Source organism: Sabethes cyaneus, chromosome 2 (genome assembly GCF_943734655.1).
Source record: "Sabethes cyaneus chromosome 2, idSabCyanKW18_F2, whole genome shotgun sequence".
Taxonomy (NCBI): Eukaryota; Metazoa; Arthropoda; class Insecta; order Diptera; family Culicidae; genus Sabethes; species Sabethes cyaneus.
In genome coordinates this window covers 35,368,749-35,388,436 of record NC_071354.1, presented here as the reverse complement: position 1 = coordinate 35,388,436, position 19,688 = coordinate 35,368,749, and the positions used below count along the sequence as shown (strand labels likewise).

At 40.2% G+C, this 19,688-nt stretch overlaps 1 protein-coding gene across 1 annotated transcript; it reads right to left on the bottom strand.

The window, feature by feature from the left end:
* Positions 1-11,293: 11,293 nt before the first annotated feature.
* Positions 11,294-13,253, bottom strand: LOC128734925 (damage-control phosphatase ARMT1-like). Its single transcript, XM_053829331.1, has 5 exons — positions 13,084-13,253; positions 12,912-13,024; positions 12,517-12,846; positions 12,287-12,449; positions 11,294-12,226 (listed from the first exon to the last, which is right to left on the bottom strand). The coding sequence occupies exons 2-5, from the start codon at positions 12,989-12,991 to the stop codon at positions 11,474-11,476; spliced, it is 1,326 nt and encodes a 441-aa protein (XP_053685306.1). The 5' UTR covers positions 12,992-13,024; positions 13,084-13,253; the 3' UTR covers positions 11,294-11,473.
* Positions 13,254-19,688: the final 6,435 nt, after the last annotated feature.

The following is a 19,688-nucleotide window of genomic DNA, read 5'->3' as shown; positions in this document are numbered from 1 at the left end:
TGCCTGTTAAAATTTGGGTCTGTTATTGCTGGATTTAGTCAGGGCTGTCATATTTCTCTATAACATCTACCCCTTCGCATAGTATTAATCAAGGTGGAGATGGATGGTTATTGGTTAGGAGATTGTAAACGGCTACTGCCTGCCGGCTATAGCCAATCACCCAAGTATCGATTCTTTCACAGGGACGCTCGAGAATTAGGCTGTAACACCGAAAGAGACCATTATGTTGCCTTCTGTTAGTTCTTCCGATGTTTTTAGATGCTCGCGTGCTGCTGACGGACAATTTGTGTATGGAGGAGAATTACTTCACATTCAGGGAAAACTACTACAAACAGATGAAAGGTGCACCGATGGGCAATCCACTACCACCTGTTCCTGTGTGAACTATTCATGGATAACCATGAAAATACACTGGAACAGAACCAGGTACTCTCGAAAAGATACTGGCGATATGTCGACGACGTTTTCGGCATAATCAAAAAAGGACGAAATAGAAAATGAAGTCAAACTTTCTTCCTTGGACATATTAGTAATTAGACAAATGGAAAGTGCAGAGACCGCAAAATTCGAAATATATAGAGAAACCCCTCCAACACAAAACGCGATATACCTAGCCTATCTAACCACTTAAATCAGCACAAAATGCAGCTTTCCATCATTATTATACATAGGATAGAAACATTACCGAATGCAAGGGAAACAAAAAGAATTGACATACATTTTAGAAACTTCAAATCTGAACGGATATCAAGAAAGGACTATCCAAGCCATTATGTCCACGAAAACAAAAGGGAAGCATACAAAAACTCATCAAGAACACCAGAACTAAAAAGAGTGGCACTAAAATACGACGAAAACCTAATACCGTAGATAGTTTTGAGCGCACATGTAGTGCTACTAGGTAAAGGTCCGTGTCGATATCCGCACCAAAGCTGCCACAAATACAGATATTTGTGCATGCCTAAATTTGGGACCCATCAATTATTTCAGTGACTGTGATTTCTAGCTCTACTAATGCTCCAGAATTTTAAAGTACACTCAAGTTGCTTTTTACGCGCAGGATACGTCCCGCGTAAATTCCGAAAACCGCGTAAAAATAGTCACGTAAAAAAACCGCGTAAAAAGCGACTTTAGTGTACTCCATAAACTGTTCATGTTATTTAAAAGATAAGATCGAGAAAATAAAACACTCCGGACAAAACTGTAGGGTCCCAAATTTATGCATGCACAAATATCTGTATTTAGCAGTCCTGATCTACGGGGTGCGTAGGGAGCGTACGTGGCTGGTAAACGGCTTGGTAATGCGTACCATCGGTGCCTTGTGCACTGGTCATAAAATAGACCCCACAGTGGTCCACAACCTCTTACCTAGCAACTCCTACCCCTACCTCCTCGTGGTACCAGCCGGGATACGAGCAACCTCGGTGGAGATCGGGTAACCAACCCCGGTGGAAACCAAGGTCGTATGCTGACAGGGGAGGAGGGCTCCTTCGAGCTACGTTGGCCCTCCGGCGATACTGTGGGGTTGGTTGCGGGCTTTGCAAGCCTGAACCACTAAAAAAATCAAAGCAATGGACTCCGTAAGTAATAATAATAATAATAATAATAAGCACCCACGTGCTTTCTAAAGAAGTGAAGAGACGCAAGTTCGACATCGTAGCGCTGCAGGAGGTATGCTGGAAAGGAACGATGGTACGTACGTATAGAGATGGTCACCATCTACCAGAGCTGCGGCAATATGGGCGAGATGCAGAAGCGGTTGATCGAGTGGTGGCCGATCAACCCCCGAATGTGCAGATTAAGAATCAAGGGCCGATTCTTCAATATAAGCATAATTAACGTGCACAGCTCTCACCTCGGAAGTACCGATGATGACAAAGACGAATTCTACGCGCAGTTGGAGCGTGAATACAGCCGCTGCCCAAGACATGATGCCAAAATTATCATCGGGGACTGTAATGCTCAGGTTGGTCAGGAGGAGGAATTCAAACCGGTGATTGGACGGTTCAGCGCTCACCCGCAAACGAACGAAAACGGCCTAAGACTTGTCGACTTCGCCGCCTCCAAAAAGATGGCCATACGTAGTACCTTCTTCCAGCATAACCTCCACCATCGGTACACCTGGAGATCACCCAACCAGACAGAATCACAAATCGACCACGTTCTGATAGATGACCGGCACTTTTCAGACATTATCGACGTCAACGTATCCGGGCGCTAACATTGATTCGGATCACTACCTAGTGATGTTAAGGATACGTCAAAAACTATCTGTTGTGAACAACATACGATACCGCCGCCCGCCACGGTATAATCTAGCGCGACTGAAGCAACCTGAGGTCGCCGAAAACTACGCGTTATCTCTCGAAACCGCGCTGCCGGAAGAGGGTGAGCTGGATGAAGCCCCTCTTGAGGACAGTTGGAATGCCGTGAAAACAGCCATTAACAGAGTAGCAGAGAACGTCCTAGGCAGTGTGGCACCGAATCGACATAACGAATGGTTTGACGAGGAATGCCAGCAGATATTGACTGAGAAGAACGCAGCGCGGGTACAGAGCCACCCGTCAGAATGTGGAGCGATACAAACAGAAGCGGAGGCAGCAAACCCGGCTCTTCAAGGAGAAGAAGCGCCACCAAGAGGAGAAGGAGTGCGAAGAACTCGAACAGCTGTACCGCTTTCACGACACACGGAAGTTCTATCAGAGACTCAACGGATCTCGCAAAGGCTTCGTGCCACGGGCCGAAATGTGCAGAGATAAAGATGGAGGTATCTTGACTGACGACCGTGCGGTGATCGAAAGGTGGAAGCAGCACTACGATGAACACCTGAATGGCGTGCAGGCGGAAGACTATGATACCGGAGGAAGTGACCACATTGGTGTAGCAAGCAACAAAGATGTGCCACCCCCATCGATAAGGGAAGTTAAAGAAGCCATCCAGCGGCTGAAGAACAACAAAGCAGCGGGAAAGGATGGCATTGGAGCGGAACTTATTAAAATGGGCCCCCCGGACAAGTTGGTCAGCTGTCTGCATCAACTGATTGTCAAGATTTGGGATACGGAACGACTACCGGAGGAGTGGAAAGACAGGGTTATCTGCCCTATCTACAAAAAGGTGATAAGCTGGATTGTGAGAACTACCGAGCAATCACTATCCTGAATGCCGCCTACAAAGTGCTGTCCCGAATCATCTTTCATCGACTATCGCCAATAGCCAATAGATTTGTGGGAAGTTACCAGGCCGGCTTCACGGAGGGTCAGTCTACAACGGATCAAATCTTCACCCTGCGGCAGATCCTCCAGAAGTGCTGCGAATTCAGAGTGCCCACGCACCACCTATTCATCGATTTCAAAGCAGCCTTCATTCTCGGTTTTTTGCTCAAAAGATGCTCAATTGACTGCAGCGCCTCAACGAAACAGAACTCGAAAAAGTAGTGTAAAGGGCAATTGTAGAGCTAGTTATTACCTATATTATTGTTGAAAAAAGTATAGTTCCATCTTTTCTATTTACGGCGCTATACGATTGTTACCCCGTTGGTAGCCAAATGAGCGCTCTTTTTGCTACCAACAAGGTAGCAATCGCATAGCGCCGTAAATACAAAAGATAGAACTATACTTTCTTCAACAATAATGTAGATAATAATTAGCTCTATAATTGCCCTTTAAACTACTTTTTCGAATTTTGTTTCGTTGAGGCGCAGCAGTCAACGGAGCATCTACTGAGCAAAAAAACCGAGAATGAAGCCTGTTTCAAAGCCGCATATGATAGCATAAACCGACAAGAGCTATGGAAAATTTTGGACGAAAACGGCTTTCCGGGTAAGCTTACTAGACTTATCATGGCTACGATGGATGGGATCTAGTGCTGTGTGGGAATCTCGGGTGGATTGTCGGACCCATTCGAATCTCGCAGGGGACTTCGACAAAGAGATGGCCTTTCCTGCCTGCTATTCAAGATTGCGCTTGAAGGTGTTATAAGACGAGCGGCGATCGAAATGCGGGGCACGATTTTCAATAAATCCAGTCAATTTATCTGCTTTGCTGATGACGTGGATGCTGTCGGCAGAACATTTGAGGCGGTGGAATATCCGTACACCAGACTAAAATGCAAAGCAGAGAAGTTTGGATTGAAGATAAATACGTCTAAAACGAAGTATATGCTGGCGGGCGGGACCGAGCGCGACAGGGCTCGCTTGGGCAGTACCGTGGTAATCGACGGGGATGAGTTCGAGGTAGTCGACGAGTTCGTATACCTTGGCTCACTGGCAACAGAGGACAACAATACCAGCCGTGAGATTAAAAGACTTAGTATCAGGGGAAGTCGGGCCTACTACGGACTCCACAAACACTTGCGGTCGAACAATTTGAGCCCCCGTACACAGTGCACACTGTACAAAACGCTAATTAGACCGGTTGTCCTCTACGGGCACGAAACGTGGACACTGCTAGAAGAGGACCTACGAGCACTCGGAGTTTTCAAACGGCGAGTGCTAAGAACCACTTTTGGCGGAGTGCAAGAGAACGGTGTATGGAGGCGAAGAATGAACCACAGGCTCGCGCGTCTCTACGGCGAACCAAGTATTCAGAAAGTGGTTAAAGCTGGACGGATGCGTTGGGCAGGACATGCTGCTAGAATGCCGGAAAACTATCCTGCAAAAATGGTTTTCGCATCAAATCCGGTAGGAACAAGACGAAGAGGGGCAAGGTGGCAAGACCAGGTGGAACGAGATCTGGCGACCCAACAAACACCGAAGCTGAATTAAAATGCTACTGATTTGGTCACAGCTGATTTAACTCTGAATACAGGTGGTAGACGCTGAATAAATTGAAGTAAAGGCCTCTGTATTCTATAAGTGATTAAGCAGCCAACGAATGCGCTGTAAATCAGCTGCTTCATATAATAGTGTCACAAGCAGATTAGGCGCATCTTCAACCTCTCCACAACCCGTCAATATTCTATATAATTGTGCTATACTAGCTGAATAAACGATTTGTCATCTTAATAAACAGCCCTCCCACGAAACATTTATGCGCTGATTAAATATTTTAGCAGCCATTATTATTCAGCTATAGCTGAATATGCATCGAATAAAATTTATGTAAACAATTTTACAATACTTATTCAGCCGAAATTGGAGAACTTATACAACCTATTTTGTTTGAGGCAGAAAAAACACTTGTTAAGCAATTATATCGCCCTTTATAAAACCTCTGTGCGCCTTGTTTTCAGCTTTGCGCAAATTGGTTATTTAAAAACGCGCAAAAGCCTCTATTAAGCTCCATTGCAGCTTCGAAAGCAGCTATTAGCAAGCCCGAGGCTTGATAAAATCACTAAATATACATGTTTTAGAGCTGAAAAAAGGTTTTTATTTCTCAACCTAAATCATAGTTCAGGTAGAATAAATTCAGCTATAAAAGCGTTTGATCAGCCTGAAATTGTTACTTGGGTAGCTGCTTTCAAAGCTGCAATGGAGCTTTATAGAGGCTTTTCCGTGTTTCGAAATAACAAATTTGTGAAACGCGTCAATTCTATTTTTAGAACGAGAAATAGTTTTGCAATGCTTTTTCAGTCGCTTAATCAACGTCTCATCTACTTTTATGCAGCCAAAAAATAATCTATTTTTAAATTTCAAAAATGGAACGCGTCAAATTTATTTTGCTTTGGCGTCATAAGCTATATTTTAAATTTCGAATAACTTGAACTCGTATATGCAAGCTAATTAAAAATGCAAGTCGTCATCTTTCGGCAATTGAACCGCCATCTTCTGAAATTAAAAACTTTCCAATTAAATTCTGCTATTTACATTTATTCGTGACAGATACGTCCTTATCCTACGACATGCAGGCTTCATCAGTGTCTGTTTTCGAAAAATCTTGTCCACTGGATCGCCTTAAACCAACCCGTAAACAGCAAGAGCGATTGCTGTTTACGAGTTGGTTTAAGGCGATCCAAGCTGCATAAAGTAAGCACTCAAATGGCGTTTGACCAAGCGATGTTTAAGCTACTCTAAGTTTTTCCAAACCCGCTTTCCTCCAAAGCTGATAAACAAGCTTAATAGCGGATTTTTCTGCTAAATAATCCGCTTCTAAACAGCCATAAACATAGAACCGTTTTACGGTTGCTTGAAGGTGTTAAAGTGGCTTTATAAACCAGTAGACGCTTTCATTAGGCTCAGAGCTTTCAAACTTCTTTAAAGCAGCTTAAGGGTGTTAAAGCGGCTTTACAAACTAATACCAAGCTTTCATTCGGTTCACAGGACACATACTGTCAGATCATAGAATTTCGCAATTCGTCTGGCAGCAAAAATATGTCAGTTATCGACATTATCGACTGCTTCAAGTGTAAAGATATTTTCACTGTCTGTTCTGCAGATGCAGATGGGGCGGATCATACGATGAGTGCTTATGGATCAGAAGATGGCGGTTCAATTCACGAAAGATGACGACATGCAATTTTAATTAGCTTGCATATACAAATTCAAGCTATTCAAAATTTAAAACATAGCATACGACGTCATAGCAAAATAAATATGACGCGTTCTATTCTTTTTTAAATTTAAAAATAGATCATTTTTTGGCTGCATAAAGGTTGATAAGACGTTGATTAAGCGACTGAAAAAGCATCGCAAAACTATTTCTCGTTCTAAAAATAGAATTGACAGCATTGTGCAAATTGGTTATTTCAAAACACGCAAAAGCCTCTATAAAGCTCCATTGCAGCTTTGAAAGCAGCTACCCAAGTAACAATTCCAGGCTGATCAAACGTTTTTTAGCTGAATTTATTCAACCTGTGGCTGAACTATAATTTAGTATTAGAAATAAAAACCTTTTTTCAGCTCTTAAACTTCTAAGTCAAGCTTCGGCTTGCTAAAAGCTGCTTTGAAGCTGTAATGTAGCTTAATAGAGGCTTTCGCGCGTTTTTAAATAACCAATTAGCGCAAAGCTGGAAACAAGGCGCACAGAGGCGATATAACTGCTTAACAAGTGTTTTTCCGCCTCGAATAAAATAGGTTGTATAAGTTCTCCAATTTCGGCTGAATAAGTGTTGTACAGTTGTTTACATAAATTTTGTTCGATACTTATTCAGCTATGGCTAAATAATTATGGCTGCTAAAATGTTTATTCAGCGCATAAATGTTTCTTGGGGAGCACTGGGTGCCACGGAACTGGAGATCAGTTGCCATGGACCGAAACAGATGGAGAAATTATACTGCGCAGGCCTTGTCGTAAGACGTTAGGCCAATTAAGTAAGTCGGCGGTGACCAGAGCTCAAATATATTAACTCACCAGCTTATTGCCCGATCTTACTCGGGGTCTCTTTGTCTCAATCACTTGTAATTCTGTTGTTGTTACGAAAATGCTCATAATGCAAGAAACAAAATGCTTTTTCTTCATTTGAATGTGTCTACTGCCTTTGTCAGTTCCCCTCCTGTTGTCTACCAGTCACTCTTCTTGATAATCCCTATAAATCGACACAAAGCCGTTTACGTTTGTGAACCTCCCCATCGTTAATGGCTACCCTATTTTCCCTTTCAGAAATTCAGCAACTTGTACACCTGCTATCGTTCCAAATGCGAGAAACAAACCGTTTGAACCTTCCTCCCCCTTTTTAAGAGACCGTCAATCCCCTGCGCTAGTTATTTTATATCAAAAATCATGTCGGCTCCCCCTTCTGTTCCGTAGCTAATTGTGCATCGGTTTGCTTAGTGAAAATCCCCAAGGAAATCAAACAAAGTTTTCTTTTCGTATATGCTTCTTCGGTGGAACCTCCTGTTTTCTAAAAGAAACGCAACGCCTTTTACTTATTTGGACCACCCCCTTTGTTAACTCCCCAGTCCTGAAGTCATGGAACATGTGTGCCAAGTTTGGTGAAGAACGGTCAAGGCGTTCTGCAGTTATGGCGGAACATACAAACAAACATACTTACGCTCACTTTTATATATATATATATATATATATATATATATATATATATATATATATATAAATATATATATATATATATATAAATATATATATATATATATATATATATATATATATATATATATATATATATATATATATTTATTTTATTTATTTATTTATTTATTTCGTCAACCGATGTAGACTAGTATAATGCATATACAGTTTCTTATATAGAAGTCTTATAATTAGATGGTGATTAAAAAGTGTTCTTATTCCTTTGTTTCGTTATCTACGCGTTATGATTACGTATTGAATTAAAGTGATGTTTAAGTCTATGCCGAGACATTGTAAAGTCAATGGTTTCGCAGTATTGATTGTACGCTGCCATCATACGATTTAGTGGACCGAATTTTGCATAATTAGTACGATAATGGCTTATGGCAAATAAATTTCGATTACGAAGTTGCCGGGTAGGTGTATAAAAGTTCAGTTTTGATAAAAGTGTTGCTGAGTCAATACGGTGCGAAACGATATCGTTTACAAATGAGACCATTGCATAAATACGACGCTCTTTTAATGATTGTATATTTATAAGCATGCAGCGTGCTTCGTATGACGGAAGAGGAAATGCTGTCCAACCTAATTTACGAAGAGCATATAAGAGAAATTGTTTTTGTACTGATTCTATTCTTTCTTCGTGCGTGATTGAAAAAGGAGACCATGCAATGCTGCAGTATTCCAGTATTGACCTCACATAAGCAATATATAGTGTTTTGATGGTGTATGGATCTGAAAAATTATAGCTAAAGCGTTTAATAAAACCTAGCATGTTGTTTGCTCTGTGTATTATTGTGTTATAATGGTCTATGAAAGTTAGTTTGGAGTCTAAGATAATTCCTAAATCCCTAACTTTTTCACATTTTTCTACTATTTGATTTCCTAATATGATTGATATTTCCGGTGTAATTCTTTTTCTGCTAAATGATATAAGGTTGCACTTTTTTACATTAAGTTCTAATAAGCTTTTTTTACACCATATGTAGAATATGTGTATTTCGTTCTGGAATACATTGATGTCTTCTTCATTTCTTATTTCCAAAAAGAGCTTCATATCGTCGGCATATATTAGCACTTTAAGTTCCTTGAGAATGAAGGAAATGTCGTTTACATACAAGATAAAAAGAAGAGGTCCCAAATGAGAGCCTTGAGGAACACCAGAAGTGACTTGAATTGGATTCGAGGTCTTTCCGTTAAATTTAATTATTTGTTGGCGATTAGTTAAATACGATTCAAGCCATTTCAGGAGCCCTGGCTCAATTCCAATTTTTTGCAATTTGAAAAGCAGCATTGGTATGTCAATGCGATCAAATGCCTTGCTAAAGTCCGTATAGAGTGCTTCTACATGGTTTCCATTATCCATTGCATTCAGTGAGTGGTCTATGAATTCCAGTAAATTTGTCGTAGTCGAACGTCCTTTGAAGAAACCGTGTTGCATTTCTGTAATTCTGTTTTTAATTTGAAGGAATAGTTTTTCATTGATGATAGTTTCAAAAAGTTTTGGAATGCAAGAGATAATGGCAATACCACGATAATTACGTACGTCAGATTTCCGGCCCGATTTAAAGATAGGCACCAGAAATGAGCTTTTCCATATTTTTGGAAAGATTCCGGATTTTAGTGATAAGTTAAAAAGCCAAAACAGAGGAGCAGTGAACTCTATTGCAAGATTTTTTATGAATACTGGAGGGATTCCGTCAGGCCCAGGACCTTTTGAGGCATCCACATTTTTCAAAGCCTGCAAAATATCCTGAGCCTGAAGTTGGTTAACGCCAATATCCATTGAAGAATCCGGAAAAAATGCAAAATAGTCGCGGTCGCGATCTTCTTCAGAAAATGTTGTATAGATTTCTTGAAAAAATTTTGCAAAAAGCTTACAAATATTTTCCGAGCTATCCCCAACATTTTCATCAAGATGCATTATGGATGGAAAATTGTCAGATTTTAGTTTAGTTTTCACGTAATTAAAGAAGTTTTTAGGACTGGACTTTATTTCAAGTTCAATTTTTGAATTGTACTCTTCAAACGCATTGCTGATTGCAAAATTTAGCTGGTTGCATACGTCCAAATATCTTGCTAAATTTTCAGTACTGGCATGTTTTTTATAATTTTTATGTGCCTTTTGTTTGCGATTTTTCAAGTTCTTATATATATATATATATATATATATATAGATAAAATCATTTTGAGCTCATCGCCGTCAAGTCAATAGTCACTGTTCGTGGAAGGCGAACGTCTTCTGGTGCCTGTTCCTATCATATTTTTGAACGCATTGAGTTGTACCCCAAACCTTCTAGCTTCTGTTTTTCGTCTGGCGTAGATTGCCTTTGTCGGCCTAAGGTTTCTAGGCTGAAGGCTCAGATGGAGTGTCAACGGCTGAATAATACGTACCGTCGTTGTCTCCAATAAGAATAAAATAGACCCCTCAGTGGTCTTCAACCTGCTGTCCAGTACCTACTACCACTCCTTCCGCGTTGTACGAGCAACCGGAGCGGAGTTGTTTGTCGAAAGGATGTGAATAAATACCCTGATACGGGGCGGCTACTGACGGCTTGACGTTTTCTTTCTCAACCTAGTGAGTGCCCGCACCCCTCGTCAGGAGTGGCTCATGAGTCATGACGTCTGATCAGGAGCGAGTGGTTGAATTAGGAAACATGTTGTCGCGGCACTAAAGCTAAGGTGGCCGACCGATCGCGAGACTCGAGCAGCGTGACCCCACTAAGGCAAGCTACCTGAACAAAGCTACTACGAAAGATCAAGAAAATTCGACTCGAAACATTCGGCATGGGCAGAAGTGCTAACCGACTCTCACAACTGGAATCAACGTGCTGCGATATGACACCGACGGTGAAATATTCATCTCTATTCTGTACTTCGAACGGACCTTTATTTCGTTCGACTTGTTTCGAACGAGTTGTTTTGCCCATTTGATTTGGCGTATTGCAGAATACCATCCACTTTCGTTCGAAAAACAGAATAGGAGTGATTTTTTGAGTCTACTTGGTATGCTCGTTTTCGCCTCAACATTTTCAAGGAAAACCGAACGCGGTTAAACGACAACGCGAAGGTAAGGCTGGTTCTATGCAAGATTGGCACAACATTCTACCTCGAGGCTTCAAGTCCCAAGAAACTATCAGACTGGAAATCCATCAAATTGGATCTGAACTGTTTCTGGGTCAGTTACAACTGCTTCGTAAAGTTTGAAAGCAATCGATGACACACAAAAAAAGAATGTGATTGGTGGTTGTTTTTCTTAACGTTTGTTATATGCAAAAAAATAAAACATATTTTTATTACCTATCATACCAAATTTTCTACATAAAAATAAAATTAAACTTTTCAAATCTAAAAAAATGACACAGAGTTGCACACATACGCAAAGAGAAACTTTTGCTATTTCATGGAGAAATAAATAAAAAAATGAATTAAAAACAGAAAAAAACCTATCTACTGATTTGGTGTACTAAATGAAACAACCGAAAAAGCTCAACTGCCTTCTACATTCAACGCTATTTTTTTGCTGCAAACTGGATGACCCCATACTCGCCGGTAACCATCCAACGGTCGTCCTTGGCGAACAGTTGCTCCGCTAGTCCTTCCTCGGGGAGACCGCAAATCAAATCCGCTTTGACCGTTCGCAAGGTGCACAGGTTAGTCGGTTCAAATCCACGCAACGCTTCCCGGAAAGGTGTCGTGTAGGGAAAATTAAAGTCCCCCAATAGCTTTCGATAGTTCAGATCACCCTTGAAAATCAGCAGACTGGATTGAGCCAAATCGTCGTGCAGGCTTGGGCTGATTTCCTTCATTCGGTAAAACTCTACAGGGGACGTCCAGAAGTTATCGACTGTTTTGAGATTCAAGCTGCCTTCCTCAAAGCGAGCCTTCAACCGTTGCCCAAATGCCGCAACCAGAGCATTTTCATGCGCGCTCAGAGTATCCAACGTCCACTGCATGTCTTTAGGTGTAACATCGGAAATATACCAAGGAATGGCCTTAACGTTGAAATTAATCCGCCGTGCCAGCTGATGTTCGATAATGAAATCGGCTAGACATAAATCGGTAAACAGTTCGTAGCCCGAATTGTCGTTAATTATGTCAATTTCTTTGCCTTTGTTGTTCCTGACACAATTCCAAATGGCATCCGTGTGGTCGCTCACGATAAAACTGTCCAACGATGCAAGCAAACTGAAGGGATCTCCATCTTGCTTCACGTCCTGACCGGCGGTTATAGAGAGATCGCATCGATTACCCCACAGGTTGAGCTGAAAAAAGTTAATATAATTTATAGATACTCTACAGACAGAGTAACTTTTAGTACTAACTTTCAACATTTTTATGAAAAACTCTCCAATTTCAGTTTCGCTTTGGCTAGATTTTTGGTTAAAAATGTCAATCGACCGTAATACCGCTATTATGGCATCATAAGAATTTGTCAAAGCTTTGTGCTTCTGCTGTTGAAAATAATCCAACTTTTTCAGAGTAGTCCTAAAACGACACAGCAAACGTTAACTTTCGTTATCAAACATCACCTATTAGGGGCCACAAATCGTACGTGCTCTCGAAGATGTTATTCAACCTCCGGTACATGTAGGTCTCCGCGTACAACCAGCAGCTCGAGTAGTACGTATTTTCCTCTCCCAGTGAAGTGAGGAATTCATTCCACAGGCCCTCATCACCCAGCGAGCTGGTGATCGGTTTCAGCTCCTTATCGGTTTGCAACTCGTATTTCAGTTTGGAAATTTCGCCAATCGCGTATTTTAGTTCTTCGCGCGCTTCCTCACCGAAATGCTCAACGATCTGTTCCTTATCCTTCGACAGCTGATCAATTACCTGCGTGAGGATAACCGGAAGGCGTTCCTTCATGGTGTAAAATGCAAAGCCACTGAAAGTTGGAACATAAACATTAACATTAATCAACTCAACAATGTGTAAATGCTGTGTCCTTACTGTTTATACTGTGCCTTTAGCGGCTCATTATACGGCGGTTTTTCATCGATAATATTGTACTTGGTTTGGAATTCAGCCATAATTAATCTAGTTTTTTAAAGATGCTAAATAACCTAAAGTGAAATAATGGATTATTTATTTCCAAATAAGGAAGTTAATTTTCGAACATTACCAATTTCTCCGGAAGCGTTTTTTAACTGCTAGACTAGCTGCGATTAGGATAAGATGTTTAAAAGAAGCATTCACCATAAACTTTGATCTACTATATGTGAAAGAATGATGTTTCCAATATAAATATATTGTATATATATTAAATACTATACTTTGCAAAAAAACCACACACGGCGAACGCCCCGGACGCCACACTAACTATTTTACCGATTTTACCCTTGTCCCTTGCGAACGTTTGCAAAGTGACGTTTGCAGTCAGCTGTTTTTTGCTTTTTTTTCACAAAAATTCTGCGGTATCTTTTGCTGTGTATAAGGGATGCCAGAAAGCAACCGGCAGAATAAATTATGCGGATTATGGGTTTTCTCTTGGCTTCCCGAATAAAAATGTGCAATACTCTAGGCAATACTGTATTTTGCTGTTAATACAAAACTTTGAACCACATTCTTCTTCTTCTTTTCTCTGGTTAGAGCTGACTGCTGTCTGCTCCGGTGATGGCCCAGTATCTCCGACTATATGGCCAGCTATATTTTTCCCAACGTTTGAGTGACGACTATAGTCGTTTATCCTTTCGAATTCTTTCAATCGTTAACATTGAGTTGCTTTACGAATTCAGCTACATCTTGATATAGTTTTATATTCTTTGAATTGTACAGGTCCGTAAGATTGGAAAACTTTTTCCCGAAGTGCTTCTTGCAGTGAAAAATTACGTGTTCAGAGGTATCAGGGACAGCGCAGGATTCGCAGTTTTCCTAGTCGATGATTTTCATTTTCGCTAGCCAAAAATTGGAAAAGTCGTGGCCAGTCATCAATCGATTTGTCTCGAATGTCTCGTCCAGCCATTTGTTTTCGGTAATACCACGGCTCTGTCGAAAACTTTGGGCTGGAAATGTTTACCTTTTTCGGCCGAGTATTCTTAATATCAACTTTCTTTGGTCAGTGTTTTACAACGATACAGTGCATCTTTGAAAAATACCCAAGTAACCAATAAGCATTTCCAATGCAATTTAAAAGCTAGCCAATAAGCATTTAAGTTGCCTTAAATGCTACTTAAATGCTATTTTGGCAAAATAGTCGGCTACTTTACTGCTAGCCCTCTTATAGTGCTGACAATGCTTATTTGCAGCTAGTTACCAACAAGAAGAATTTAAATAGAATTGTGGATGCCAATTTACAACAGTTATGCAGTCAAAAAGCTGATAAACAACAACCTGCAGTATAAAACGCCAGGGATGCTAATAAACGACTGATTTACTGCTTATTTTAATGCCTATTCGTTACCTGGGTATTCTGTTACCGTAGGTTGGGGCTTCGTTGGAGAGTCCAGATTTAGTCAGTCGATCCACGATGTCATTATCTTCGACTCCTACGTGACTTGGAATCCATTGGATAGCAACCCCGAACTGATCAGCAGACCCACTTGTTATTCTTTCACGTCTTTCAGCCATGCCTGATACATGCTGATTTCGAATCCGTGTACACCACACAATTTTGTAAATTTATCGTCTGTACAAAGGATAACACCCAAGGGTAAGTCACTGAGAACATTCCGTTCACCTCTTTCATGGAAATTTTGTTCAGTCTGTGCCTTACTGTGCTGCCGAGGTGCTGATCATGTGAAACCTGTCAAATTCGCCAGCGCTCAGATTGACCGTTTGATCGTTTTGACATTAACAAACATTGGCAGGGCTGCCAATTTCAGACATTTCAAAATTTAAATGTCAAAAATGTGGGCCACAGTGTGCCATAAACTGTGAAATGAGTGTACCGCAATTGCAATCAATGAGGTCAGCTGTTCCCTAAATTGAGCCTGCCTCAATGTTCTAAGCGACTTACCCTTGATAACACCTTTCTGATCGCTGTTATTTCCGCAGCTGTAATGCTGCTCTCCTGTTCCAGCCTGTAGCGGTATCTTCTTTTACAGCTCTCAAGGTAAATACCTATAGCACATTTCTCGCCCTCCTGCGATTTATCGGTAAAAATGCGCTTTCTTTCTCGGAATTTTTTGTTCATGGTAAAGAGTACCAGTTGTTTCAATTTGAAAGGGTTTGTTTAATTTTTGGCTGTCGTTAGCCCATCTAGGGAGGGATCCCAGATAACACAAAATCGTAAGAGAAAGTTAACACTAAATCGTTTTCATGTCAATTTCAAGTTGGAATTGTATAATGATTAGAGCACAGAGAACAGACATTTATGCTCTTATAAAATATCATGCAAATGGTGTGTAAACTTTTGAACAAGACACTAGCGACATCTCGCTTACGGTGCACCAGTTGTTCAATATCCTTGTTGCCATATTTATTATATATTCTTGTCATTATCTATATATTCGAAATACTGGCTACTCTAACCACAGAGAACAGACATTCATCTTGAGCTCGTAACGTGTGTAAAAGCTTAGCCACCATTTTGAAAGTAAGTGGTCATGCTCCCGTTACGTGGCGCTCACATCACTAATATAATAGGCTTTGGTTGTTAATGTCTGTCAACGATTTGATTTGAACTTTCGTCGTATTTTCACCAAAGCTTTTAACAGTTGCTACAGCAACTAACCTATTGTTTACCCAATCTACCGAACTCAAAATAAAGGTAAACATCATTCATCAAAAATAATAACTATTGAATAATTCGTTTTTAATTCTTCGAAGAAACTGTGTATCTGTACCGGATTGCGAACGCACCAGATGGGGGTAACGGAATTGCTTGCAGATAACTTTCGCCAATTGAAATTAAAACGAATGTCATGGCGATAAGGGTGATTTTGATTATGAATTCGGTGTTACGAGTCATTGGCATATAGGTCGAGAATATACCACGATTTTAGTGGTCGCCACCTCTGAGGTCAATGAATCACAGCCAAACGCTTCTCCTACGGTGGACTTCCATGAAGTAGTAGTACGGAATTCCCGATGCTCAAAGATGAAAAATCCATAGCTAGTACCGCTGCGGTGAGGTCATGCTGGTATAACGATGAAATGGCACGATTCAATGTGGAAAAACTTTAAATACGATACCTGTTTGGCCATACCCAAGTAACAATTTCAGGCTGATCAAACGCTTTTATAGCTGATTTTATTCAACCTGTGGCTGATCTATGGTTTAGGTTTAGAAATAAAAACCTTTTTTCAGCTCTTAAACATCTAAATCTGGTGATTTTATCAAGCTTCAGGCTAATTGATGGCTGCTTTCGAAGCTGCAATGAAGCTTAATAGAAACTGTTTTGCGCTTTTAAATAGCCAATTTGCGCAATGCTGTCAATTCTATTTTTAGAACGAGAATAGTTTTGCAATCTGCTTTGCCAGTCGCTTAATCAACGCTTCGTCAACCTTTATGCAGCCAAAAAAAATTTATTTTTAAATTTAAAAAAATGGAACGCAGCCTTTTTTTTGCTGTAAACATGTTTCGAACGCGATATTTTTAATTTCGAATAACTTTAATTCGTATAATTAAGGAGCTAGCTAATTAAAAAATGCATGTCTTTTTCCGGGAATTGAACCCGCCGTCTTTTGATCCATAAGCACTCACCGTATGATCCGCCCCATTTGCATCTGCAGAACAGACAGTAAGAATAGCTTTACACCTGAAGCCTAGCCCGCCTAGCGTGAAGCAGTCGATAATGCCGATAACTGATGCCAAACTTTTGCTGTCAGCCGAATTGCGAAATTCTACGCTCTGACAGTATGTGTGCTGTGAGTCGAAAGAAAACTTAGAAGAAGTTTGTAAAGCCACTTTAACACCTTTAAGCAACCTTACAGTAGTTTGAAAGCTGTGAGCCTAATGAAAACTTCCACTCTACACTTTAACACCTTTAAGCAGCCGTAAAACGGTTTGATGTTTATGGCTGTTTAGTAGCAGATTTTTTAGTAGAAAAATCCGCTATTAAGCTTGTTTATCAACTTTTGGGAGAGAACTGGTTTGAAAAACTTAAAGTAGCTTAAACATCGCTTATTTAAACACCATTTAAGTGCTTACTTTATGCAGCTTTGATCGCCTTAAACCAACCCGTAAACAGCCATTGCTCTTGCAATTCAGCTACCGTTGTTACTTGGGTACTAATCATATAACAGAAAAATTTAAAATGCGCTTTGGTTTCTGTTTTCAATGATTAGCCTTGTTCGGCAAATAACAAACAAATTCCCGTTGCTACGGTTGCTACAGTAACTGATATTGGAGTTGCCAGTGTTTCGACGATGTAGATTATGACAAGCATATATAATAAATTTGGCAACGAGGATGTTGGACAACTGGTGCACTCTAAGAGAGATGTCGCTAGTGTCTTGTTTAAAAGCTTTACACACCTTTTGCGAAATATTTTATATGAACATAATTGTCTGTTCTCTGTGCTCTAACGGCAGTAACTGTAGCAACGGTTGTTGCTCGATTTTGTTTATGTTATTTGTTGAACGTAGCTGAGAATGGAAAAATTGAACAGCATTTCAATTTTTTCTTTCATTTTCATAAGTATAGCAAATTGGTGTTAGATTTAAAAATTTTCCACATTAGATAGTGCCATTCCATAGTTTCACGCAGCATGACTCCACAGCGGCGGGACTAGCAGAAACCTTTGAACTTTGAACATCGGAAAACCTACCACTTCATCGACGTTCGCCGATGGTGCAGTGTTTTTCATTGTTTCAATGATCACGGAGGTATCGGCCGCTAAATCATGGCTTATTCTCGGTCTGTATGGCACGTGAATCGGAATCACCCTTATCGCCATGTAATCTGTTTTAATGTTAATTCATTGCCGAAAGTTAGATAGCAATTCCGCTACCTTCTATCTGGTACATTCGTTTCTGAAACAGAAACACAGATTTTCGGAATCATTCAAAATAATAATTTTTGATGAATGTTTACTTAATTTTAGGTTTGATATATTGGGTAAACAACACATTAGTTGCTGTAGCAACTGCGAAATGCTTTGGTGAAAATTTGACGAAAGCTTTGATATGCGTTGACAGTCTTTAACAATCAAAGCCCATTCTGTCAGTGATGCGAGCGCCACGTAGCGGGAGCATTGCCACTTACTTTTAAAATGGCGGCAGAGCTTTTACACACGTCCCGAGACCAAGATGAATGTCTGTTCTCTGTGATTAGAGTATGTCAAATCGAAGTGAACAATAAGTTGTTTTGCAGTTGTGTGTGTCTTCATATACAATTCATGACTGTGATTTATAAAGCAGTATAGACGATTGCAATATTTGATTATATCTTAATCATATATTCAGGAGTATTTAGTTGCGTGTTATAAAAACTACGCAAAATAGAATTACAAATAATTGTCAAAATTTTCGCACGTATATCGCCTCCACTTTGGTACATATATGTAGAGATGTTGGACATTGTTTGAAGGTGTGTGCCATTTTCAATTCAACTAATTATCTTCAACATGTTGAATCTTTCGTTTACTTTTTTCGTGACCTCTCTGGTGTTTGCCCCAACGCACAAAAAACTGTCTATGTACACACCCAGATGACGGTTTACTCTCACGGTTTCCAGTTCCACACTGCAATATAGTGAAAAGCTTACACTGAAGTTGACTTGCGGCTGTTTTCACAGTACAGTGGACCTCCGTTCGTTTGAACGATTCCTCATGCAAACTAACGGGGTTAGTTTTTAATTTGAACAACTGGCAACCCTAAATATGCTGGAACTTGTGTGAAGTAGGGCGACCAGACTCTTTGTTATTGTTTTGGTGGTTTGATTCAGTTGGAAGTTGGAAGCAGCGAATATTTCATTCTCCGATCGGATTTCTATCATAATCGTTGGAAAAAAGCAATGTGAAACAGATTAAACACGGTAGATCAGTACAAATAAATCGCGTTTATGCGCATTGGCTGCATAAGCAAATGATGTCATGTTGAGAATGACATTTGAACCATTTTTAATTTGCACGTCATGCAAACCAACGGGGTGCAAATTAAAAAGTGTTCAGATTAAAAACGGTCAAACAAACGGGGGTCCACGGTATATACATTATTACATTAAATAATTTGTTAGCCATTGAGAAGATTGTCCAAAACAACAGATTATATCGGTACAATTAGAGTTTTATACAGCACGTACTTGTACAGTATTAAATATTTGAAACGTCATCGGTTCTACCGATTGCAATGGCTTCCGCTTTATTAAAGCTGCTCCGGACTTATGGACCAACCATTGGACAACGTGTGTATGATAAAAGCTTGCCGTCTTAAGACAAAGCCTGTTGCACACGGGTTCTCCAATTAACACGGTTGGGGGCTATCGCTCTCCAATTCCTTGGACACCGCGTACTCTCCGCCAGATCTCGTTCCACCTGGTCTAACCATCTTGCTCGCTGCTGCGCTCCTGGTCGTCTTGTTCCTGCCGGATTTAAAGCAAACACCATCTTTGTAGGGTAGGTGTTCAACATTCTTGCAACAACGGAATTAACATTTCTCATAGCCAGGTGGCAAAATAATTAATAACTTTTTCCGTAAAAATAAATAAATATTTCGACGTGAAAAATGTTTCGAGTGTGGGTCAGAAGTCACAGCATTTTGTTTAAAAAAAGGTAAAAAATGCAAATCCTTCGTTACATTTTAGCGTGTACTATTATGACTTTTCTCCAACAAGAAAATGTTAGA